The sequence below is a fragment of the Malus sylvestris genome, chromosome 17 (assembly GCF_916048215.2).
Source record: "Malus sylvestris chromosome 17, drMalSylv7.2, whole genome shotgun sequence".
NCBI classification, from domain to species: domain Eukaryota; kingdom Viridiplantae; phylum Streptophyta; class Magnoliopsida; order Rosales; family Rosaceae; genus Malus; species Malus sylvestris.
In genome coordinates this window covers 30,344,095-30,371,112 of record NC_062276.1, presented here as the reverse complement: position 1 = coordinate 30,371,112, position 27,018 = coordinate 30,344,095, and the positions used below count along the sequence as shown (strand labels likewise).

General features: G+C 37.2%; 2 protein-coding genes and 1 pseudogene across 2 annotated transcripts; 2 read left to right on the top strand and 1 right to left on the bottom strand.

Moving 5' to 3' along the window:
- Positions 1-3,216: 3,216 nt before the first annotated feature.
- On the bottom strand, positions 3,217-4,990 carry LOC126611958 (uncharacterized; annotated as a pseudogene).
- Positions 4,991-5,303: 313 nt separating this feature from the next.
- On the top strand, positions 5,304-10,597 carry LOC126609688 (integrin-linked protein kinase 1-like). Its single transcript, XM_050277559.1, has 11 exons — positions 5,304-5,943; positions 6,400-6,492; positions 7,143-7,226; positions 7,355-7,446; positions 7,571-7,691; positions 8,137-8,216; positions 8,516-8,578; positions 8,875-8,963; positions 9,041-9,126; positions 9,861-9,973; positions 10,276-10,597. Exons 1-11 carry the CDS (start codon positions 5,680-5,682, stop codon positions 10,388-10,390), a joined length of 1,200 nt encoding a protein of 399 aa, XP_050133516.1. The 5' UTR covers positions 5,304-5,679; the 3' UTR covers positions 10,391-10,597.
- Positions 10,598-25,058: 14,461 nt separating this feature from the next.
- On the top strand, positions 25,059-27,012 carry LOC126609687 (uncharacterized). Its single transcript, XM_050277558.1, has 2 exons — positions 25,059-25,750; positions 26,945-27,012. Exons 1-2 carry the CDS (start codon positions 25,149-25,151, stop codon positions 26,955-26,957), a joined length of 615 nt encoding a protein of 204 aa, XP_050133515.1. The 5' UTR covers positions 25,059-25,148; the 3' UTR covers positions 26,958-27,012.
- The last annotated feature ends 6 nt before the right edge of the window (positions 27,013-27,018 follow it).

Genomic DNA, 27,018 nt, shown 5'->3' with positions numbered 1-27,018 from the left:
TGGCTTTCAAAAAATAGGAACATGCATCCTTTGGTGGTCAACAAAAGCAAAAGTAAAGGTTTCCCATCATAGGCATCAGCGAAAACGCAAAGTGAAAAAGCAACTTTTAGGGCCATTAGCAGCAATAGCCATCCTCTCTTTTTTTCCTTTTCTCTGCTGCACTTAATGGGCAACCATGCTTTGCTCTTTTTGCTTTTCTTTCGCACCTCTCTCTGTAAAGATCCTCTAAATTGCACACTAAATTGCTCTCAATCGATACAATAGGTATGTCAGCCCTGCCAAAGCTTATCTATTCCATTTGTAAGACACCATCCTCTAAGATTTGTAGTGAAACAGATGAACAAGAGTACACTTTCAGAATATCTTTACCGGAAATCTCGCCTTCCTCAGAAATAATGGACAGGAAATGACAGCCCTGCCAAGTTGAAAGAGCCCTCCCTGTCTCTAACAAAAGTAAAAGAGAGCTTGGAAGGAGAAGTATCAGCTTGATAGTGAGAGTGATGAAGTCTCTGGTCTGTGCAATATATATATATGATGCAGAGCAGAAACGACAGGTCTTGGAACATTGAAGCATTGAAGCATCTCCAGTCACTGCAGAAATGTAAGATCCCACATCGCCCAAAGAAGTGATCCTTAAATGTATATTCTTATCCCTACTTAGCATGAGGCCTTTTGGGAACTCACTAGCTTCGGGTTCCATTGGAACTCCGAAGTTAAGCGAGTAGCGCACGAGAGCAATCCCATGATGGGTGACCCACTGGGAAGTTCTCGTGTGAGTTCCCAGAAACAAAACCGTGAGGGCATAGTCGGGGCCCAAGCGGACAATATTGTGCTACGGTGGTGGAACGGACCCGGCATGTAGTGGACCCGGGCTGGGATGTGACAAGAAACAAGGTACCATACTGGAGAAACATTGAAGCATCTCCAGTCACTGTAGAAAATCAAAAGTCTATCCATGGGTCACAAGGTGTTCGTCTTCTTCATCAACCCCACAGTCGGCTTGGAAAAGAAACGGCAGATGTTGGACGGCATCGTGAGCTGCTGGACGACATCGTGAGCTATTAGATGACATCGTGAGCTGCTGGAGGTTGCCACTGGACGACACGTGTGACAGAAGCTGGGGAAGAAAAAGCAGGTGTTGGATGACATCATGGCAGAAGTGGCAAATGCTGCACAGTCGACTTGGAGGAAGTTAAAAGAAGCAGCTGGAGGTTCCCTTGGAGATCGTGAGCTGCAGGTACCAAGGTCACGGAGTTGGCTGTGGCGGGTAAGACTTCTACATGCTCAGATCTGCAATTAAACCAAGAGAATGGTTCTCCCCGAGCCAGGGTGCATGGGTCAATGAAGGTGGATTTCCAAGTGTTGATCTTGTTGGATGCCTTCTGCAAGTGAGAAACAAAGCTAGGTGGCGTTCGGCCATGGCTGCCATTTTTGTAAGTGAGAGTAGAGAGAGTGAGGAAGACACATGAGAGGCGAGAGAGAGAGTGAGGAATGTGGCCCTGGTGGCTTTGTGTTTGTGAGGGTTTTCTAGAAAAGCCCAAGGAGGTTTTGGGTTTCTGCAGATTTTGCAGTGTTGATTTTGTAGATTTTGCAGATTCTGCATATTCACGGTGGAGGTGAAAAAATGAAAGAGAACCGACATAGTTTTTTGTGTCGATTCCCACAGACGGTGCCAAATGTTGATGCACAAAACCGGAGGGTCTTGGAACAACGTAAATCCGACCATGAATCTGTAAGTAATGTAACTAACACAAGATGTATCGTGGTTCATCCCAAGGTTTAGGCTACGTCCATACTGATATTGTATTTATTTGAGGGAGAGAGAGCTCTGAAAGTGAGAGCTTTGAGAGGGGTGAGGAGCCTTAGGAATTGGCCTCCTCTAATTGTGAGGGTGATGAGTCCTTTTATAGAATAAAGGTTTCTCACTTATTACATATTTGCCCCTTCCTTTCTTACATAATTACATTTAAGTCCCCTGAGTATTTGTACGAGATCTAAATACGGAGGCCCTAAATATGGTATAAACAAGCTACTAAACTCCGATTGAGATATATTAGAAATATTATGGTAATGTTTTTATGTACTTATTTAGTGGTTACTCAACGATCCTGGCTACAGGCGAATGATACTGCCTACGAACGAACTGTACTGCCTACAGGCGAATGATACTTAAATGGCTTTTGTCGGACGTTTGGTTGGTGCCGACGGGTGGAAGATATTTATATTGGCTTTGACCGGGCGTTTGGTTGGTGCCTACGGGTGGAAGATAATTATATTGGCTTCGGCCGGGAGATGTAGTCCCTTCGGGCGAATGAAGATATATGTTTATATATATACTTATATATATATACCCTGTACTACCACTACTAAGCACTTTATATATGATATATGTTTTATGAAAGGTTTTATGGCATGCTAGGGTTTTCGGAAAACCTATTACATATTATACTATGAGTTTCTAAACCTAAGGGTTAATACGTTGAAGATTAACTATTTTAGTATTACTTATATATCAACTTGGTCCACTCATGTTTTGTTTTGCACATGCTCAGGACTTAGAATCAAGGCGCACAATCCCAGCATCAAGTCACTCCCACATCGGCATCTTCGAGTCCTCTCGGTGTAGGACCCATCTCTTTGTTCATTCAATTTTATTTTATTCCTTTTTAGTGTCTCGGATTAGTTGTATGCTCTGAACACGTTCTATAATTGCATATTCATTATAATTAAATTTACAAGTTTTAGTTATGTCGGTTAATTGTTTCTAGTTCTCATGCATCCTAATATGGCTTCGTCACCTTCAGGTGTCGGCTAGCACATGCCCATCCTAGTGCTTGGAGAATATCAGGGTCGGGTGTGTAACTCCTAGAAGGCAATTGTACTGTATGGAATATCTCATCATGTATTCCTCGCCATCGCTTGCAAACCAATAAAAAAATCCCTTCAAGTACACTGAACAAGAAGAATGATAGGTTTTGCTTGATATATCAAGCTTGATCTCTCTCCAAGAGTTAGCAGTCATGGTGCACACCTTAGCCGTGTGAGGAAGACACTACTACAATACTAGCTTTAAGTGTCGGATGATGATGGCGGTTAACGAGTCATTCTGTCAGATAAAAGATATCCGACACATAATTTAATTAGTGTCGGATAAAAGTAAATTTCTGTCGCATATAACCGACATATTTACTGTCGGATTAAACTGACACAAAATTTTTATAACCCCCAGGAATTTTGCTCATCATTTGAATACTCACAATTTTCTATAATTTGCACAAACTTTTATTCTTTAGCTTTGCAATCATAGCCAAATCCCAATCCTTGAAGGGTAGTTTCAAATTCGAATTTTCCCTTGGGAGGGGAAGGTACAAGAAGGCATGAATGGGGAAGTTGCCTGAATTCCCCCGTTGCAAGATTGCATAAAAGAACAATTTTCCCTATTACACAAACAATCCCATTGCAATAGCCGTGAATTCGTACAAATTCATGATCTTCCAATGGAAACGGTATATTTAGGTCCTCAACATCATAATGAAGGTTGTGCTCATCACTATCAATGGAAAGATTAATCATGGACCAGAAAACTTCTCGTTTCCAAGTCTGGTCTGGGAAAAAAGTGTGGCTTAGAACGGTTAAGAAGGATACAAGTGGAGGATGAGAATTTGTTGTTCATGAAATTGTTGAGATGTTTGACCACAAAACTTGGACCATTGATAAGAGTGCACCAAGACTTGTGTATGCATTTGAATCGTATCAGACACTTCGACCATCCTAACGCTTGGTAGATCGTTTTTAAGCATATTTACCACATAAGATGCCAAAATTCAATAGTACTAAATAAACTTGGAGTTCCACAACCACAACATATATAGCTACCAAAGAAAACAGGGGCAATCTAGTCAATTTCGAGATTTATGGAGAATCATATGTTCAAATTTTACTATTTGTTTTTTATTTGACACAAAACTAACCATTCAGATATTACGTTTAATTCTACATTAAATTGATGAAATAAAAAAGGACGAATGGAAGTAATTCCTCCTTTTGGATATTAGATTAGCAGTAGACACATTTTCAATGTTATCTTTCTTGTAAATCATTTTGAGATTAAATAACTAAAAGCATTCTTAAATCATAAAATGAAAAATCTTATTTGTCTTTTTTGTTTTACAAAATTGTTTTTTAAAACGTCACGAAATAGGCCCTTAACTTTCGCAAAAAAATATGCATAGGCTTTTCATATTTCAAATGGTTGTTTTATTCACACCCACATATTGTGAATACACCTTTTATACCTCACTTGTACTTAGGGCTAGTTTGGTATTGTTGTGCTTTGAAAAAAAACTGATGTGAGAATAAGCGGCTGTGCTGTGAAAATAAGCAGCTGTGAAATAAATCAACAGAGTGGTTGGTAAAATTTTTTGTAAAAGTGCTTTTGGAAAAAAAAAAGTCTGATAGTGGGTCTTTTCATTAAAGGAGCACTGTAGGTCCATGTGCTTTGAAAAAAAACCATTTTTCCAAAGCTGCAAATAGCAGCTTCAGCTTTTTCCTTTGATTTCAACTTATTCTTACAGCAGCTTCCAAAATAAGCCTCTTTTTTTTCAGTTTACCAAACACCTAAAACCCTCACAGCTTTTTTTCATGGGTGCTTTTTTTTAAGCACCTCACTCTCAAACCACCCCTTAATACATCTCACGTATTTTCTCATATTGCCCTCACACCTCACATGTAATAACCCGTCTTCAATTATTATGGTTTTTATAATTTTAAAGCATGAATTTACGAAAATACCCTTCAAGGCAAAAATGTTGACTTTTGTTAATTACCTTGTCATGTCACGTAAGACCTGCTTCCTTGGCGACGCGTGGGAGCGAGCGGAATCAAAATTGAAGCTAAAACGAAGATTCTACGGAATTCGGAATGTAAGGGCATTTTGGTAATTTTTCAAGTGAAGATATTTTCCACCTTGGACCACCCCGAGCTGACACATGTCCCCTTCCCTAATCTTCTGGAATCCTCTCCCAGATCTCTCTTCCCCTCTCGAGCCTCTCTCTTCCCTCGTGATATTTTTCAATTCAGATTCCGCTTTGGAAGTAGAACCGGATCGTGCCCACCCCTAGGTAGTATTAAGTGGTATAAAATGAGGAAAATGATCTTGCGATGATCCTTTTCCTGGGGATCCAGGGGATCTCGTAATCATGTTTGTTCGTTGTACATCGTGCGGTCAGTTTTCGTTAGGTATTATTTATATTTAATTTTAAATTTTAAATTTTAAATAATTTCTGATCACATGATCTACTATGAACAAATATGATTACAAGATCCGAAATCTGCAGGAAAATGATCCGGCGAGGATCCTTTTCCATAAAATGAAATTTAAATTGGAGCTCAACGCCTATTACAAAAGCCGAGAGATTCAAATAGCGGAAAGATCAAAGAGGTCGTTAAGCCCGAAGCCTCCCTCATCGGCACACCCGCCCCATTTTCCTCCACCAATAAACGCCACTCGGAAAAGATGCTATCTGTATACGTCCCTCTCTCTCTCTCCCCTTTCATCACACCCTCTTGCTCTCCCCCTGTTTGGTTCCTCAAATTCCGCAGCTCAGGAACATTTGGACATTCAGTTTCCTACTTTCTGTTTGGATTCTTGAATTGGGTTTCCAATTTTGAATCAAATCAATGAAGACCATGCGGGAGATTCTGCGTGCCGATTCTTCGGATGATTTCGATATGCAGATGATAGGCAAGTTCTTGAGTTTCGCTTCCAGAGGCGACAGGGTTGGACTGAACCAGATGTTGATCCAGGGCATATCTCCTGATGTCCAAGACTACGACAACAGGACCGCGCTCCATCTCGCCGCGAGCGAAGGTCACACTCCCATTGTTGAGCTTCTTGTGTGTTACAAGGCCAATGTTAATCTCAAAGATCGATGGAAACGGACTGTAAGAAGAACAACTCTTTAATTGTCTGCCTGTTTATTTTGTTTAATATAAAGTGATTTTTGAGAATTTCTGGAATATGTGTCATGGGTAAGACTTGGCGCAACGGAAAGGTTGCTCCTTGTGACCAAAAGGTCAAGGGTTGAGTCATGGAACAGCCTCGTAAGACTACATACAATAGACGTTCCTCGACCCTTGCAAAGAGGGAGACTTGTTACCTTGGAGTCGCTCGGAAGGCTAATTATTAATTTTCATGCTGAACTTGTCACACTTTCTGCTGTAGATATATCAATTCTGGGGTGGCCTGCCCAAATCACCAGTTAATTAGAAAATTTTTGGATTGTTTAAATGTTTATATTTTTGGTGACATGTTTCTGGACTTGTTTTCTGATAGTTGTTACATTTAATAGCTACTAATTACATTTCATATTCTTCTTTTTTTCTCTTCGTGATGTCAAGCCCCTGACAGATGCGAGACTCTATGGACATCGAGATATATGCAGGATTCTTGAAGTAAATGGTGGCAATGACTTTACCAATGATCAACTAATGGTAATTGAAATATCACTTTACAACACAGATGCAGAGTGAAGCCTAATATCTGATTAACTTCTAGGATCAGGATTCTCGAGTGATTCGTGCCCAAGTTGCTTATATCATACATATTATTTTTACATTAGAGGTAATATCAACATTGCACGATTCCATTGCTGCAGAGTGAAGCCTAATATCTGATTAACTTATAGGATCAGGATTCTCGAGTGATTCGTGCCCAAGTTGCTTATCATACATATTATTTTTACATTAGAGGTAATATCAACATTGCACGATTCCTTTGCTGCAAGCTTTGCAGTGCAATACTGGGGTTTGAACCGGTCCAGGGTAAACAATCGATAACATTGCACAAGACTGGAACTTGCATCAATAGCTTTTATGTTCAGTTTGTGGAACAAGTAGTCTGTTATTGCTACAATTGGTTTCTCTTTACAGGCCTATTTGAGGAAATATTTAATATGAGCAAAGCTTCATACCATCGCAAACAAAAAAACAAGCTTCATACTATGAATATTAGCAAATGATAAGGCCTATACTTGCGTGTTTGAATTGTTTTGAAGTCCAAAATTCCCCCGTTGGAGGAGTAAATTGACACCCTATATACGTATAATATTCAGCAGCTGACTTATCTTCATGCATTTCTACAGACTGTTCGACATGAAGAAGATTCAAATGATGTAAAGTTTGACATGTCAGAACTAAACACAGAGCATTCATCAACAATTCGGCAGGTATATACCATGGTATAGGGAAATAAAGACAACCTTTTGTTGAGTTCAATAAATAAGCAACTAATATGTCAAAATGGGCGTAGTATCAATTGGTTTTGATAACTATTAAAGATCCATTAATCTTGCAGGGTTCATTTGGTGAATCTGAAAGGGTCAAATGGCGTGGAACATGGGTCGTTAAAACTGTTGTCAAGAGACAAATATGCAATCCTGTAAAAATGTATGTTTGATATATGGGCTTTTTCTTTATGAGTTTCGAGGTGTATTATTTGTTTCATTTAATTTAGGACGAAAGTTTGAACAATCTTAGGTAATAATAGCTTGCTGCTCCAATCTTGATACAGGATCCTCTCTGCTAAGGATAACACTCTCCTGCGAGAACTTAGACATCCCAATATTTTGCAATTTCTTGGTTCGATAGTGCAGCAGGAAGAGATGGTTCTGATTACTGAGTATCTACCAAAAGTACATACCGCTATCAATTATACGCTATTTTTAGATTGTCAGTGGTTCTGTTCTATTTTATATATTGACATACACCATTAAAATCCTGATATTTGCTTCACTGCAATTTTGATTCTTTTGTTTAAGTAAGAGCACTACTAAAAGGAAAAGGACATACTTATTGTTGTTCAGTTATCTCAATAAATTACACTTTTTCTAGTATATTTAGAAAGAAAACCATCTCCTGAGTTGTATTAACTAAGAAGTGAAATTAAAAAGTGATTTTAGTGTATATTGGTTATTTTATGTTAGTGAACTCTTTGTTCTTGCATATTCTTTTCTAGGCCATTTGTTATTCACGTGTCTGTGACTCTGTATTGAAATGTGAAGCTGCTATGGATGGTCAATTTATCTTTCTTATTCGCGTCTCTTTTTTTCACAATTTATAACTTTGGTGCTATTACAGGGTAACCTGGAAAACATCTTGAGGCAAAAAGCTCGACTTGATTTGCCTACTGCTTTTCGCTATGCACTTGATATTGCTAGGTAATTGATTGTGCTGTTTTTCAGTAATAACTAGTATATCATGTGAAGGAGTTCATGTCGTTACACACGTTGCAATTCTTTCTATTCAATGTGCAACATACATGCATAATTGCTTCATTCACACAAAGGGTGTCACGTTTTCTCCATTTAGCAAAGATTTTAATCACGTCGATCGTCCAAGTTTTTTGATATGCATGCTTTAGTCTCTGCAGCTCCGAAAGCTGTTGCTTTCTAGCTTACATGCTGTTAAGAGTATATAGTATAGAATTCCAGAATATGATACATATACAAATTGGCAGGGGAATGAACTATCTTCACGAACACAAGCCCTGCCCTATAGTTCACAACCATTTGGGTACCAGGTATGCCCTTTTCTCAAACTCAACTATTGCTCATGTTGTATTATGCCACCAATATAATCAAAATATATAAGCTTGACAATCCAAGAGAAAACATCTATTTCTATCTCCCTTAGTTGTTCAAGTTTCCCAATTTTATACAGTTTCCAAGAATCGAATTTACAATGTTGAAGACAAAAATTAGAAAGAAAGAAAAGGTTAATGCCTTCAAAAAGCGCCATGATTTATTTGCCTGGTGTGCTATTATAGGCAATCATATATGATAACGTTACTAATCCTGTTTTGTCTCTTTGGAGTAGAAACTTGTTGCAGGACGAAGGTGGACACTTGAAGATCGGCGAGTATTGGGTTCAAATGTTGTACGAGCAAATTAACCCAGATCAAAATGGTTGTACAGGAACGTCAAATTCCATTTTACTTTGTTTAAATTTTTTTGTTGTGTTTCTGATCAATTTCAATTCACAGGGAAAAGAAGCAATCCCCGTAACATCGAAAACCTAATAGATGACCCTAAGAAAGATGTTCGTACATTTGGTTTCATATTTTATCAGGTGCGTGTTTTTAATATTTGGACTTGGTATTTATATTGGCATATGTTTATGTTTGGATTTGTTATTTTATTTGGCAAGACATTTTCTGGATACGGTTTGCACTAGAAGTTTCCTGTAATCCAAACATATCATACTTCAAAGAATATAAGTTGAATCACTCTGCCTAAAAAAAAATATAGCATGTTTATTTTTGACGGGAAATGTTGATAATGTTGCCAGAAAACCAGGCACATATAATATAAGTACTGTTATTAAAACCATGTAACTTTTAGAATTTTAATTATTTCAGAGCAAAATTCAAGATATAAGCGGGGAGTCTTCTTGGCTTAAGGTCGCCCTTTTAGTTATGCTATATGCCAATTCTAACTCACAATTTCTCGGACAATAATACTCTAGTATGATAGTTATATCTCGTCAGTTATCCATTAACTAGTATCTTTACAGCATATGTATTTGTAAATGTAAACCCATTAGTATCTGTGTTTACCAAGCACATAGAGATCAGAAGTTTTTCATTATACAAATTCAAATAACATTGTTTTAATCCATCGTTACAAAGTTCAATAATGTTTATTTTTTTTTCTTTTTCATTGGCAAGCTTGAGAATGTAGAGTTTCTGTGTAGAGTCTGGAGTTGGACTAATATTTCGTGTTTATTGTTTATCAAGTAGTTTCTCATAAAAAAATAAAAAATAAAAAAATTACACCGTTTCGAGTTTGATTCGCAATCTACAGATGCTAGAAGGAAGGCACTTCATGACCAGCACGAACTTTGACACCATAAATGAGGAACCTGTTGATTTTAAGCCGAAATTCCACTTAAGTCGATGTACAAACAGAATTCATCAGTAAGTGTACATTTTCATTATCATTTCCGTCTTGCTAAAATGTGAAGCACCAGTTTTGACATTCAGTCGTCATAACAAGCTTTATTATCTGCGTGTGTACATATGTGAGTTGGCTTTATCTTTGTAATATCTCATCACTATCTGTTTTAGTTTTATATTTAAGCTAAATAATATACATTCAGGTTATGTTCGAGTGAGGGATTTGCGACATTTAGGCTATTATTTTTAATATATTTATACGTGACATTTCATCGTTTGACAATACTGGGTATATAAGTTCTGGTGTATGTTAACGTATGCAGGTTGATAGAGCATTGTACAAGTAATAATCCTTCGGAAATACCCTCATTTGGTGCTGTCATCGAGATTCTGGAAGAGGAATCGTCATCTTTAGGGAGAGTTGTATGCCCTTGTTGAGTGCAGTTTCACAACTGAGATGGACAAGAAAATAACTGAATATATGCAAACACATTTATGTAAAATCTGTGTAGTGAAGATGTTCCTTAGACTATTTTAAATAAATAAATAGTCTGTATATTGCAAAACGTAGAACTGCGTTCATCGACAAGCTTATGTAATTTGGATTTACAAGACTTGTGATAACGATTGTTTTTGGTCCATAGATTTCGAAAGGGTTAGAAAGAATACAATCTTCTGTTGGCCACAGGAGACATATACCTCATATCTCTATGTATCTGACTTTCTTTAATCTAGATAAGCCATAGAAATGGTGACACACCCCTACCCGGAATGTCCACTAGGATTCCGAATCAAGTTGTGCTAGCCAACACCTAGAAGGTGATGAAGCCATAAAGTGTAGTGATGTGGAAAATGTGAATAAATTTAAACCTAAAAGTGCCTAAGTATAAGAATGTGTTGTGAGGGGGAATTAATCTATTTCACACGTGATGTCAGAGCATAAGTACAATACAGAAAAATCGGGTGAGAATTATACCCTTGAAGGTAATCGTTTACACCAAGATTCCCAAGAATTCTCGTCAATAAGAAAGCTCAGCTACTAAAACCTAGAGGGGCAAAAAACAAGGGTGAGTGGGCTGCAAAATAAAGTTTTATAAAAACCTTTCTGAAAACATTGTAACCAATCATCGTAAAACAAGTATAGTTTCCAAAAAATTATACTACGTACAAGTATGAAATCAAGTGTAAATCAACAATAAATCCAAAAATATGTCAATCACAATATCTCAACAGTAGCATAATAAAATTAGATGCTCATCAATCTATGCTAACACACAAGTCGAAGTCGCCAAACGCAACCTGTACGACTGAACTGATGCACATCAATCTATGCTAGCACACAAGTCGGAGTTGCCTAATGCAACATGTACAACAGGACTGGGTGTAATAATAATATACGCTCTAGTGCTACAATCACGTGAAGACTAGCGCTATTCGCGGTCACATATGAGTCGGAGTTGCCTATTGCAACATGTACGACAAGATGTCGGAGTTGCCTGTTGCAACCTGTACGACATGACTGGCACCTACTTGGATCCAAGGCAAGTGTACGGTGCGAATGTGAACAAACACGTAAAAGACTGGCCATGGGCGAGCACTAACATCAAGTGCAGCAATGACGAGCAGATAACATCAATATAGTCATGCCACAGTGATTCGTTAGTTCTAATCAACATACTAACATTCATAGCCGTAGGTATAATTATGGCATCAAGAATTATAAGCATACATGTGCATCCCGTAGGATGTAGCATATTTCATAAATTCCATCATTTCGCTAATTCTTATAAACTTTAGTCTAATCCAGGCATACATAGAAATTCTTTTTCAAATGCATAAATGGAAACTATCAATCACACACACACACACACACACACACACACACACACACACACACACACACACACACACACACACACACACACTATAAAAAGGAAAAGACTCATTCACCTGAAGTTCACGCTACAACTCCCTAGCACGAATATCGAGGCATCACGAACGATCGTTGCCTAGAACAAATGTCAAATCATGTCTCAGAATTCTTATCGATAGAACACGTAACCTACATAAAACACATCCTCAAAGATGTTTTAGAATGATTTGTAACCTATTCACCAAAAGTCAACCGTCGGTCAAAAGTCGACGGTAGGGTCCACAACCCTACGTAACTTGATTCGGAAGATCCGCACCTCAAATTTCTGATCTGTAACTTTCCAAAGTTTCAATAAGCTTCTAGAACAACATCCTAAAGTTTCAAAACGATCCAATGGTCGAATCTCCGCAATTACTAAAATTAAGTGGCAGCCAACATTTAGATTTACAAATTTAGAAAACCCATCCAGGAAGATCTGTACGTTAGATTCTCAATCCGTTAGTTACTAATATCCTTAAATATTATGTACTATTACGTATTAAAGTTTGGTGACGATCCAACGGTCGAATCTTCGATTCATACAATGTCCAAGTGGTCGTCTCTATCAAACTATAGTCATACGACGAGATTTCATCAATCAAACGTCACATATGGAATCCGAGTATCCAAATTAGTCTAGGAATTCCTTTCATTACGCTACATGCTAATAAGCCTTCACAGCTTTCTCAATTCACTCTAACAGTGAGAAATTAAATCGTACTTCAACTCTACTGTCTACCTGTGGAAGTGATCGAAAATGTGACTAGTCGGAGAAGTTCTGTTTACCTAGATAAGTGATAAGGTAAATACGACTATGAGTTTATTGTCCTAATACAAAACTTGCTCCTTAGTTTCCATGATTTAGTTTCTTTGGCTCTGGTAGTCACTGTTAATCAGTCTATCAGTCACGCCACTAATTAACGCATTACAATATTTTGATATTGTACACTACCTTGAAACTGTGAACCAGCATTCTGGCATAAGGGTATCACTCCCAAATGCTAGCATGTGTCAGGTATCAGAAATCATACCACCTGAATACTGGTTGGCAGCTTCTGGATATCGAACGGTATCGTCAATTAGTAGTGCCACCATAGGCTAATTACAGGTTAGAGCCCACTCGAGTGGATGGTTTTGGACGATTGGTAAGGAACTGGTCCGGTGAGGTGGTTTCATTAATTTTAGGGAAAATACTTACTACTTCAGGGATTTCTACTGATCGTAGGTATAACAACTCGTACACCTGTGCTTATGCCCGTCGAAATGACGAGTATATCACCAAAAAAAGCTCTGGAACCAGTATTGGTTGAAATGTTCCAATGTTATGAATGGAAATTACTAAAAATATCTACTTCGAAATGGGATTCAACGAAGTAGAATTTTCCTCCCAAAGATCTAGAATGATCTTTAATGCGTTTGAAAAGATTAGTGTTATCGGGGACCAAAAGTGAATGTCTCCCGAATGTTCTTCCATCGAGTGTTACCACTTTAGCACCAGGTTGCTGCTCAAGACATTTCTGAAATCTTAACGAAGTAAACTTCGTAGGAATTCTAATAAATGGTATGCTAACGAATGTTGCCAAGGAATCAAAACTATGCTTGGTTCCTAACTTGGAATGGTTGGTAGAAATGACTAAATGGTAGTAGGATTGATTGGTAAAACTCTGGTGGCACACAATTATCGATACATTAGCCTCGCTTCAGGGCCATCAACTTGTCTCAATTCAGGATTTATCCTTGGCAGGGAGATTCTTTGTTTAAAATTTAGAGGTGGCCGCCACAACGTTCCTCTAAAAGGTCGATAAGTCGACTAGGTCGCTTAAAACTTAGAAGAATCTAACACATTTTTCGTGCTCGACGAGGTGGCAAGATTCGAACATTAGGCTCAAGAACCGAGAATGTTTACATCACGTGTGTGATGAATGCAATATTTCCCAAATTTGGCTTTGATACCAAACTGACACACCTCGATTTGGAATGTCCATTGGGACTCCAAATCGAGTTGTGCTGGCCGACACCTGGAAGGTGACGAAGCCATAAAGTGTAGTGATGTGGAAAATGTGAATAAATTTAAACCTAAAAGTTCCTAAGTATAAGAGTGCGTTGTGAGTGGGAATAAACCCATTTCACACATGATGTCAGAGCATAAGTACAGTACAGTACAGTAAAATCGAGTGAGAATTATACCCTCAAAGGTAATCGTCTACACCAAGATTTGCCAAGATCCTCGTCGATAAGAAAACTCAGCTACTAAAACTTGGAGGGGTGAAAAACATGGGTGAGTGAGCCTGAAAATAAAGTTTTATAAAAACCTTTCTGAAAACACTGTAACCCCTAGCTGTAAAACAAGTATAGTTTCCAGAAAATCATACTACGTATAAGTATGAAATCAAATGTAAATCAACAATAAATCCAAAAATATGCCGATCACAATATCTCAAAAGTAGCATAATAAAATTAGATGTTCATCAATCTATACTAACACACAAGTCGAAGTCGCCAAATGCAACCTGTACGACAGGACTGGATGTAATCATAATATACGCTCTAGTGTCACAATCACGTGAAGATTGGTGTTATTCACGGTCACATACGCGTTGGAGTTGCCTATTACAACCTATACGACAAGATGTCAGAGTTGCCTATTGCAACCTGTACGACATGACTGGCACCTACTTGGATCCAAGGCGAGCGTGCGGTGCGGATGTGAAAATACACGTGAAAGACTGGCCCTGGCCCTGAGCGACACTAACACCGGGTGCAGCAATGATGAGCAGATAACATCAATATAGTCATGCCATAGTGATTCCATAGTTCTAATCAACATACTAACATTCATAGCCGTAGGTATAATTATGGCATCAAGGATTCTAAGCATACCTGTGCATCCCGTAGAATGTAGCATATTTCATAAATTTTGTCATTTTGCTAATTCTTATAAAGTTTAGTCTAATCCAAGCGTACACAAGAAATTATTTTTCAAATGCATAAATGGAAACTATCAATCATATATATATAATATAAAAAGAAAAAGACCCACTCACCTGAAGTTCGCGCTACAACTCCCTAGCACGAATATCGAGACGTCACGAACGATCATCACCTAGAACAAATATCAAATCACGTCTCATAATTCTTATCGATAGAACACGTAACTTACATAAAACACATCCCAAATGACGTTCTAGAATGATTTGTAACCCATTGACCAAAAGTCAACCATCGGTCAAAGGTCGACGGTAGGGTCCACAACCCTACGTAACTCGATCCGGAAGATTCTTACCTCGGATTTATGATCCGTAACTTCTCAAGAGTTTCAATAAGCTTCTAAAACAACATCCTAAAGTTTTGGGACGATCCAACGATCTGATCTCTGTCAATCGCTAAAATTAAGTGATGGCCGACGTTTAGATTTACAAACTTAGAAAACCCATCCGGAAAGATCCATAAGCCAGATTCCCGATCCGTCAGTTACTAATATCCTTAAATATTATGTACTATTACTTATTAAAGTTTGGTGACGATCCAACGGTCAGATCATCGATTTATATAATGTCCAAGTGGCGGTCTCTATCAAGCCATAGTCATACAATGAGATTTCGTTAATCGAATGCCACATATGGAATCAGGGTATCCAAATTAATCTTGGAAGGGCAGGTGGGGTCTTGGCCCATGCGCCGTCGGTCGGCAGCCCCTACTCGCTGGAAAAACCAACTATTTCAAAAAATTATCAAATCACACAGAAATGAAGATCTCAATAAGTAGAGTAAGTTTTATACTTGTGGCCAAGTCCAATTTGGCCGGGAAAAGCTCTAATTTCCCTCGAAGTCACCGGAAACCTTAGAATAGGTGAGCTTCAATTCTCCTTCCTTGGTGTTCCAACCCTCTACAACTGGTTGGGTCTTGTTCCTAGGTCCAAAGGGAGTTGATTAAGGGTGGTGGTGGGTGATGAAACTCACCGGAACAGCGAATTGTCGTTGAGAACCCCCACAATGCCGTGTGTTGTCCTCACGGTCTAGGAGCCAAAAGGCTCGGGTTTTAGAAGGGAAAATGGTTGCACATAGGTTGTGTGTTGCAAGTGAAAGCTGGTTGAAAATCGCCTAAAAAAATGGTGGAAGTTGGTTGGAAATCCCTCCTAGTCGAAACTAGGGTGCTGCGCGTGGATGGGTCGACGGGAAAGCTGGGAGCTTTCTCTCCCCTTCCTAATTGGTCCCTCTTTCTTCCCTAATTTCTTATTGGTCCTAAAAATAATATGATTGGTTACAATTCCCACATGGTGGGAGTTTTAATTAATTTAAAATCCATAGTTTAGTAAAATGACTTCAAATGTCTGTAACTATACCATTAAAACCCGGATTCGTAAAAGGCTTTCGCCTACCCGTTTGCGGTTTTGAGATCTATTCGAAAACGTTACTTTTGACCTCGAAAGGTCAACGAATTTTTAAAAGTTAATTACGAAAATTTAAACCCGATAATTATTTGATTTAATTCCTAAAGTTAACGGAATTAAAATTAACTAATACAAATAGCATAAATGTTAAATACAAATGGAAGTGGGCGGATGTGGTATAACCTCCACATTTTTACATTATCTACAGAAACTATTAGAAAATCTGTCTAAGGAAGTCGGATCACTTGTGAAGATCGAGAGCTTTTTCCGGATGCAAGTGGGCGAAGGAATTCAAAGGCAGAAATTCATTGCTTATAGTTAATGCTTTTCATGTCTGATTATGATTTTGACCATGCTATACTCGTAGCATAATTGATTGGTGCTTAGAGTAATGGCCATATTCCATAGTATATCCTATTATCGATTTCATTTATCGTCATCAGGAACATTAACATTGTTGCTGTTATCATCATCATAATTGTTGTTTTACCTACGTGTAACTACTGCCAGTTTTCTTGTCTTATTTGGCTTTTATCTTTTATCGTTTAAAAATTGTGTCAACATGAATGTGGTTGGGATCACAGCAATGGATTCTATGCTGAACATGTAATCAAGTGTTAATGTTCTATCTAACTTGGTTGAACATGTAAATTGCCTTAACTACATCATTATTAAAAACTCCTTGGCTGGGAGCTGAAAGGCTGCCATATTTCCTTTGTGCATATAACCCAATAATTTCATCCTCTGTGATTATCTGTCAGTATGGTAGCTTAGGTTATCCTGCAAGTGGCAGTGTTTGGATTATCATCGTTTATACAGTTTTGCCGCCTCCAGTATTTGATGAAATTTACTATTTTTTGTGCATCCACTTCGTAACTTTATTGTGTTATTCTATCCCTTTGCTGCATGCTAGAATTTTCGGCCTTGTTTGGCATAAATAAGAGAAGCATTTAGAAGGATACGAGAAACCATTCTAAGGTGCAATGTAACAGATATGGTCCAGGGTGGCTTGAAATATGTTTAAGGATGTTTGTTTTCCTGAACTACCTTGGTTAATCAAATGAGGGTTCATATTTATTAGGCTCTATTTTAAACTTGGTTTAACTCTAAGCGGTTGTATAGTATGGGTTACATTATTAAACATTTGGACACTGTACATTTGGTCTATCTGTGGTTTACTTGGTGTACTAATTATTTTTGGTCTATATGAGCTCCTTTTATTTATCCCTAAGGTAAACTCCGCAACAAAAAGTCCTCGTCTGATGATTGTGTACTACTTGTTCTTGCAGGCTAGAAGCATCCAGTACATCGGAACATGTGGCTCAGGCTATTTGAGGAATTGGTGGCCCGTCACCACAGAAAAGTAGAGTTTAGTTTCAGACTGCCCCATAGAAATGGGATCAGGTTTACATCTTTTTTATTTTTGCCGGTCCTGATGCTTCTGAAGATCATACAAAGTACAAACAGCCCGCTTGCGCTCACAAACGGTAGTTAAGGTGTTTGCAGGCTCTGATGTATCTTGCCAACAAAAAAAGATAGTAATAAAGAAAACCCCAATGGTTAATATTTACCTATTGACTATCTCAATCTTTGCCTGCTACTGAAATCCCTTATGGGTCAATTTGATTTAGGTTTCTATTTCCCAGTACAGATTGAAGGATCGATAGGTTTGTGAATGTACATGCCTCTTTTGGTATGTAGGATTGGATTAGGTGACTCAAAAAATTCATAGTACATTTAAGGTATAGGTGAATGATTATTCATTTGAGAGGATTAGAAGAAGATTACAGATGTGAAGGAAATTTATTCCAGCTAATCCTATCATTTTAGGGGATTGAAATAAATAAATTTTCTTAAACGATAATCCATATTTCATTTTCAAGTTGGATGATATTTTTTTCACTAACTTCTTTGAACGTATCTTCAATATAGTGAGTGACACACCCAACCATGATATTCTTCGAACACCATGGTAGGCACATGCTGGCTGACACCTAAAGGTGGCAAAGCTATATTAGAATGCATGAGAACAATAAATAAATAAATAAGACTTGTAAATATAATTAATATGCAAATGAGGAACGTATTCAGAGCATACAACTAACTATAACACTAAGGAATAATATAAAATTGAATGAACAAATGAGTGAGTCTTACACCGAGAGGACTCAAAGATGCCGACGCGAGAATGCCTTGACACCAGGATTGTACACCTCAATTCTAAATCTTGAGGGGGCGCAAAACAAATATGAGTAGACCAAGTTATATATAAATAATATTGAAACGGTTATCAACATATTAACCCCTAAAGTTTAAAGAAAACTCATAGTATAATAAGTAGTAGGTTTTCCGAAAACCCTAGGATGCCATAAAAATCTTTATAAAACATATCTTGTATACAGTGTGCTAACTAGTGATATCAGTATCGCCCGAAGGCATAGAGAACTCTTCATTTAGAACACTTCCTTCAGAACACTTCATTTGCCAAACAGGCACCAACCTACACCTGGTCGAAACAATATAAATATCATTTGCCAAACAGGCACCTACCTACTCCCGGCCGAAGCCAATATAAGTATCATTTGCCAAACAGGCACCAACCTACACCCGACCAAAGCCAATATAAGTATCATCACCCATAAGCAGAACAATGACCACTAGATACGCAAAAAAAACATTGAAATAGTCTTTCCAACATAAATACATATATATCTTAAAATCATCTTCATAGCATATAGTCATCCATCATGTATATTATAAAGAAGTGAGTAAAAGCATGTTCTAAATAGTATATAGTCATCCATCATATATACTACAAAGAATATCAGTTTGATAAAATATGGTAATTCAAAATATTCGCAATAAGCATAATATCTTATAAAACTTAATCATTAAATCATGTTTTTCATGTATGCATTTCTATTATTAAAACATGTATTTTAGAAGGGATCCACTTACATATACTTTGCCGTTGAAAAGCCATGCAAGCTAGCGAAAATGGAAATGCCACAATAAATGCACCTAAGCACATAAATGGGTCTAATTAATAAAACTCAAATCAAACAATTGAATTTGGGAAAACGGACATAAAAAACGGATCCAAAATGTCAAATTTAGCCTAGGAAGGGTCCCAGACAAAACCCGAAATAGTCAACCCAAAAATCAACGTTGACTGTTCAATGGCCAACGGTCAAGGTTTGATCGATTTTTGGGGCACACTTCAAACGCTCATAACTTCTTCGATACTCAACAAAATCAAGTGAAACAAAATCGAAAGTTGTAGTACTCAACAAGATGAAGAGATTGATACCCTGAACACTGGCCAAATCACCGTGGTTTGGCCGGAAAACACCTCGAAACGGCAGTGCTCGTCGGAAAACTGAGTTTTTAGTCGAAAGTTTGGATAATTTTCAAAGCTTCGTAAATTCTTCGTTTCTTAACCAAATTGAGTGATTCAAAAGCCAAAATGTATTTAGGAATGTGGAGAAGAGATTCATACTAAGTGGAGACCAAGTGGTGGCCAGAGTTGGCCGGAAAATGGCTTGAAAGATGGCCAAACGACCATGGCCTGGGAATTTCTAAATTTGCACATTGACTTTCCTTGAACTTTTCGGAGTTCCTACACCACCAAAACCACCCAAAACCTTAATAACCGTGAACCTAGACATGATTTACAATGACAGGGACCAATTTCGAGGCTTACCTTCGTCGAAAATGTGAGAAAGTCATCGAGGAAGAAGATGAATAGTGTCAACCAAGAGGGAGAGAAAGGTTTGTGGGGTTCTTTCTTTGTTTATGAAAACACATGGGAATGGTGGTGATGTTTAAGTTGTTGTGTTGTTTGTGTGTGATCTCAGAGAGGGGAATGAGAGTTGTAGAGAGAGGGAACGGGAGTGAGAGGGAAATGATAGCGTAAGAGAAAGTGAGAGGGAGAGAAATGAGAGTGTTGAGAGAAAGAGAGAGGACTTACTGATAGGAGCATATTTATGCGACTTAGTTAGCTTGTTTTTTGGCATTTATGTTGTTAGTTCTTAGTTATTTTAGTATTTTAAGCTATTTTTGTGTGTTTGTAGGTCCAAAGGGTTAATGTGGCAAAGAAGTGCATTTTGGAGCATTTTGGAGCATTTTTGGGCATGAAATGGATAGCATATGCTTGGAGCAAAAGGAATTGACAAAATTTGAAGTTTGTGCATCATCCTCTCCCTATAAATAACCATTTTAGCACACTCATTTCACCCAACACATTCACCTACCACTACATCCACTCATTTCACCCAACACATTCACCTACCACTACATCCACTCATTAAACCCATTACATCCACCCACTACACTCATTACATCCACTCATTACCAAACACTCATCCATTACACCCATTACATCCACCCACTACACCCATTACATCCACTCATTACAAACATTCATCCACTACACCCATTACATCCACTCATTACATCCACTCATTACCAAACATTCACCCACTACATCCATTGCATCCACTCATTACCACAACACTCACCCACTACACCCATTACATCCACTCATTACAACTCCATACACTCATCTCCCTAGCCTATAAATACATCCACCCTTCACCATAATTTGGGGGCCATCATCCAAAGACACCACATCATCTACATAACTCTCCACTCTTCACCATAACTCACCTATATCCATCCACCACCATAAGAGACCATCCATTCACCACTCACACCTTGGTGCCGCATATTTGCAAAGAAGGAGGATTGCTTGGAGTTGTGCTAGTCATTCAATTTGGATTGCTGGAGCATTCTAGGTGTATTCTACTTTGGTTTTCAATGTTTAATTTCAATTGTTTCTGTTTAATTGCAAGTATGAGGAACTAAACCTCTTTTGGCTACAGGAGAATTTGAAACCATGAATATATTTGCAATATGAATTGATTTCTTCCAATTGTGATTTGATAAGTTGTGATTACAATTCAATTATCTATTTTATTCATAACGGATTTGTGTATGTTTATTAAGGATGCATACTTAGTTTTCATGCATGAATTTGATGCTAGGATATAAATAAGTTTCATCTAATCGTTACAAGTTTATATTCATGAGTAGTGAAGGTTGCTTGTCACAATCGCGTTAATTGAATTCTTGGCAAACGTATCATGCATTCATAGTTACAATTGTCTCGTCAACGCTTATGATTTTCATGGAACGTAATGATCTTTAATTGCATCTCTATTATGCATTCATATAGGGGACTTTTAGACAATGATTTGGGTTGTCGCATGCAGTCATCCAATTCAATGAGTAAAGGAAAATCTGAGGGTTAATTTGTGCATCACGGTTAATCTGGGGTGTTGAGCATCATAGTTTATTGAAAAGCAATTGGAGATTGATTTGTATGCAAATGTGTCATGTGTGAAGAAAGACCTTCTAACTAGCCCATCATCCATCCAAAACAACCAATTTCGTGCAAATCTGATTAGTTCTAGTTTCTGTTTTGTTTTACTTTATTTTCGTCCAAAACCCAATCCCCATTTACTTTAGTGTGTCTAATTAGTTAGAATCTGTTTTAGTTTGTGTTTTTAAGTGTTTTGAGTCTATAGAGTCTAGTTAAGTGTTTTTAAGTTTCTTTTTATAAGTCAGTTTAGTTTAGATTAGCAATCCCTCCTAATCCCCGATCCAGAACGATCCCTACTTATACATATACTACAATTGTCAAAAAGGGTTTAATTTGAGTGCTTAACTTTCATCGCATCACTTACGGGTCCAAAGGAAAAAGAAAAAGGAAAACTAATGAAAAATGCTTGAAAACTTTGAGTTTTAACGATAAGAACAAAATAAAGGGTAAAGTGAATAGCACCAGTTTTAAATTTATAGTGTAAAAATATGGTTTTTCATTAAAATGAACATTACCGCAGGCTTTCCGTTAAAATTCCCAAAAGAAAAAGGGCCGGGGGGAAAGGGAATCAAAAAGGAAAGTGGGTCCCAAGTGGCACACAAAATAAGACCTAAAAAGCAATATTTTAAACAAATGAAATCCAACCAAAGTGAAAATACGAAAATATCCTCATTGAAAAAATAAAGTTGAAGGATTTATAGCAATAAAATTTTGATTAACTTAATATTTCAAAGTAAGCTATTTAGTACTATGATCTAATAGTATCTTTTTAATATTAATATATCATTGTATCAATAAAAAGGACCCAAAAAAATGGTTGAATCTAGGTTTAAGATAGAACAGTATTTGGTTATTTGCATTCGATGAGCTTTTCCTTCTTCGCTATAAATTACGTATGCAAAAAAATAATGATGATTTTTTTACATGTCATCAGGAGCTAAGTATTTTTCAAATTTTGTGTTGTTAATGCTTGAATATTGTAGCTATGCAAGTCCAAACAGATTTATAACCAAGCTCTATAACAAACTAGCCAAGAACATAAGATTTAACCAACTAAATCATAATCATCACTCCAAGTATATTATGTATATGTAAATACTGAAGTAATTTCTGCAACACATACTTGCAAACTGTTTGACGAAGTCTTTCCCATGTGTGTATGCCATTAGGTCATGAGTAAGTTCAACTCACATTCCCAACAGTCTTCTGGATAGTTGCAACCCGCTGGATTGCCCTCTCAGATTCCAAAGCCCGAACTCTAAACTTCAGATCACCCTTCTCCAATCTTTGTATAATTTCAACAAGCTTTTCAACTCTGTCAGCATGTTCATGGATGAAGAAGCCATGGACGAATCCACACACAACCTTCTCCTCTCTACAAAACTCAATGATTTCCAAGTTATAGGTAATTGGAACAATAAGAGCATGCTTTTGTGAGAGCAGGGGTTGTGGTTTTTGTACTACAAAATCTAGATTACCCTATAATAATCCTACAAGGAATACAAGACCAAATCCTTGTACAAGTATGAGTTCTATTCTCGAGCCAACAGTAGAGTTTCAATCCAAACCAAAGTTGAATTAACTCTTATAAACACATTAAGACATCTTTATACCAATCTGAAATAACAATGATTATTACTAAATTGTGAGAATCACACTCATACTCTAACATATTCCACATTGCCAGTGGAGTGCACTCAAGCCTCTACCAAGATTGAGATGTAGTCCAATGAGAGGGAGAGAGGAAAGAATCGATGAAGTGTTTTTATGAGATGGAAATGAACTTTAATATCATTTTTTAAATGCATCATATGTCAACCAATATAAAAATCAGCAAAAAGAAATACGAGATTTAATATTAAATACCCAAAAATTTAAGTTAATATTGCATATGACGCTATTGTATTTGCGGAACTATTTAACTCACTAACATTATTGCTCTGTTAAAAAAAATTGTATAGGATACGACAATTTATTGTATTGGCATAGAACAAATAAATAAATTCGGTAGAGTCAGTGGGAGAATTGTGTGGAAGATACTTGGAAATGTGACACCAACGATCCCGTGACGCAAGCAGGCAGAGGACGAATATGATGAGCTGCCCCTCTTCGATTGTGAGTCTTCAACACCATGGACTCGTTCAACGGCTCGCCACCGCCACCGCCACCGCCAAAAAAGTTTAAATACATACCCTACTATTCATTTATGCATGCATCTCAAAAGGTCACATGCTGTCCTGTTAATTCACACGTAAATGATATGCAAGTCATAAGTGTTTATTTGGTTCCCAAGCTATCACATTCACATATATGCTTCATTGAATTAATCATCCATAAATCATGGAAGAGATGTAGAAATATGTTTAAGAAGACTAGGGAAGGGATATACATGGAAGAAATATTGGTCACCAAATGATGAGACATCGTTTCTTTATTCAACCTTGAATACATACTATGGATTCATTGTAATTCTTTTAACAAATAAGACACTCTAATTGCATCTATCGCGTTTTTTTTTTTTTTGGGTAACAAATCTATACTGGTAGCATTTGTAGATATATGTTTTTGGTAGCCGTATAGGAATTTACTCTAATTTGTAATTTGGTCGTGCAAATTCACTCCATACCAATTTTTTTTATCACTGCAGCAATGTACACAATTAACACAACCCTATGTATTTATTGGTGATGATCAAACTTTGTGAACTAATGATGATCATCAACTGGCCACACCACTGTATCGCTTCTTGTCAAAAAGCAAACAAGACACTGATATGTACATTGGCACATGAGACGTTTAGTGTCTAAACCTAACGACTTTAGCACAATAGTAATAGAAGAACTAAATGATTTGTAAATAGAGTATATTGATACAGATACACAAAACTGACAACATTTATTATAACTCTTTAATACAAGTCAATTATCCTACATAAATAATATTGGTGTTATAGATAAACTCCTAATCCCATTTCAAGAACTAAAAAAAGAATGAGTAAGTCAAGGACAATGAGGAAAGGTCCCACACGTTATTTAACAGGGGATATTTGTTCATAGATGATACTATAAGCATAATCATTTTGTTAATTAATTAATAAATAATAAAAAGCCAACCTGAAACGTAGTAACGTACCTTCCGATACATTTTCTTGCTTTCTTTTCATATTTTTTTTTCTTCCTTTTTGGCCCAACGCGGACTGCACCAACAATGTCAAACCCAGATACATTACAACTGGCTCTACTATTATCTTATTTCAGAATCTTCTATTCCTTTTTCATAGTTTTTTTCATTCAAACAACAGAGAAAAAAGAGAATCGAACTTAATATTTTGGGTGCAGAAGTAAGCGCTTTTAATCATATTTTTAGCTGAGAGACATCTTCAATTCCCTTATATAATCTTCAATTCCCTTATATAATCTTCAACTCCCTTATATAATCTTCAACTCCCCTCAAACTTCCAGGCCAAAAGTTTCATCTCAACTCTATATACCTCCCTCTCTCCCTAGACAACATGGGCAACTACATTTCTTGCAGCCTAGCAACCCCAATATTGAGCAAGCATGGGAAATCTACAGCCACCAAAGTGATCATCCCAAGCGGCGAAATCAAACAATTCCATGTCCCCATAAAAGCCGCCGAGCTCATGCTCGACACCCCAAACTTCTTCCTCGTAAACACCAAGTCTCTTCGTGTCGGAAGAAGATTTTCACCTCTCAATGCCGACGAAGACTTAGATATCGGTGACGTATACGTCATGTTCCCCATGATAAGGCTCAACTCCACCGTCACAACGGCTGATATGGGGCTACTGTTCCTCAAGGCCTCTGCGGCCAGCTCCACAAGCAAGCGGGCTTCCGGGAGAAACATGAAGGTGAGGCCGGCTGATGATCCCCATCAGGCCACGAAATCTGCTCATGATGACGGCGATGAGGGCAAGATGATTGAGAGTTGGAGGGAAAGTTCGGATAATGAGGCGGCGATGCCGAAGTTGAATTTGGATGATATAGAAGATTTCTCGGCGCCGGAATTCATGCACAGATTGTCTATGAGTAGGTCAAAGAAGCCATTGCTGGAGACCATAGCAGAAGAGCCTGCAGTTTCTGTTTCTTCAAGGTGATTATTATTCATGGCATGCACAGTAGGGTTATTTATGGAATTTTAGCCAAAGGGAGATTTGTAGGAAAGTGGGGTGGTGGAAGTTTTTGTTCATAGTGACCAGTATACGGGTGATACACCATGTGTCATTATATAAATGGTGGGATGTATGCTAAAAAGTTATTAACTTAAAAATTAAAATTTTTCATCACTTTTATTAAAACACGTGGTGTACCACTTATATTTCCATCACAACTAAAAATTTCTCCTCAACTTGAGCTTACACCTCTTCGGAAAGGTTCGAGTCTTCTATATATGTTAAGGATGTAATGATGCATACAAACATATGGTTGTGGATTAAATACTAAATCGCCTCTTCTTTTTGCACAATGTGAGCATTCACTCTTCATACCAAATCTTGAGTTCAATTTTCATTCTCTGGTTTGTCCATAAGAATACAAAACAATAATATATACATTATTGGAATTCTTTTTAAGTTTTCTTTGAGATTTAATATGGGCCAAAATATGTAGCATGCGGTTTTTTTTTTCAAATATTTATTCAGACAGATCAATGGTTCAATATCGGTATTTTCTTAAATTTAAGAGAGAATCAAGGATCCAAAATTGAATTTACCATATGTTAGCCAAGTAAAAGTGAGGTTTATTCTAAAAACCCTTGGTAGAATAAGGAATTGAATTACGTAATTATAAGTGCAAATTGTTTTGCCAAACTCTTGAAGTGAAATTTCAACAGTTCGTTTATAGTTCTTAAACCTTAGACGAAATTATGGTTGTCTTTCAATATTAATATCAAACGCATAAGTTGACTATTTGAACTTTTAACTAATAAATTGTTTGGTCTACGCACTGGTACATTCAATTTCCATATAGCCATATACCAAATTGAAATTCGTATTAGCCGCATGATAACAGTTTTTGACAATGAGCAGTGCCAACTTCGAAAGAAAATTGATAAGGAACTAACTAATGTCTAAACTAATATAAATTTAGTGATCAATACTATCTACTAACCAAAAATATCTGAGTGAAAATATAACAGGCGAAAACAAAATCAAAATATTCTGGACAAGAGACTCATAAGAAGTATCGTTTTTTTAAGATTGAAAGTAAATAATCTAATTGAAACTTTGTAAATACTAATTTTTTTTTTAATGTAATATTATTCACATATTTTTTTTTTTCATTACAGGCGAGCCATATAAATGAAGGAGGTGGATTGTCTACCCTCCCATTTTCACACTCTTCCCATCCTCTCCTTCTTGT

Bases quoted from the DNA above. Each gene is read 5' to 3' on its own strand.
- LOC126609688 (XM_050277559.1), top strand. From the start codon at position 5,680: ATGAAGACCATGCGGGAGATTCTGCGTGCCGATTCTTCGGATGATTTC. The intron at 5,944-6,399 runs GTAAGAAGAACA...CGTGATGTCAAG, and splicing joins AAGATCGATGGAAACGGACT to CCCCTGACAGATGCGAGACT. The intron at 7,692-8,136 runs GTACATACCGCT...GTGCTATTACAG, and splicing joins TTACTGAGTATCTACCAAAA to GGTAACCTGGAAAACATCTT.
- LOC126609687 (XM_050277558.1), top strand. From the start codon at position 25,149: ATGGGCAACTACATTTCTTGCAGCCTAGCAACCCCAATATTGAGCAAG.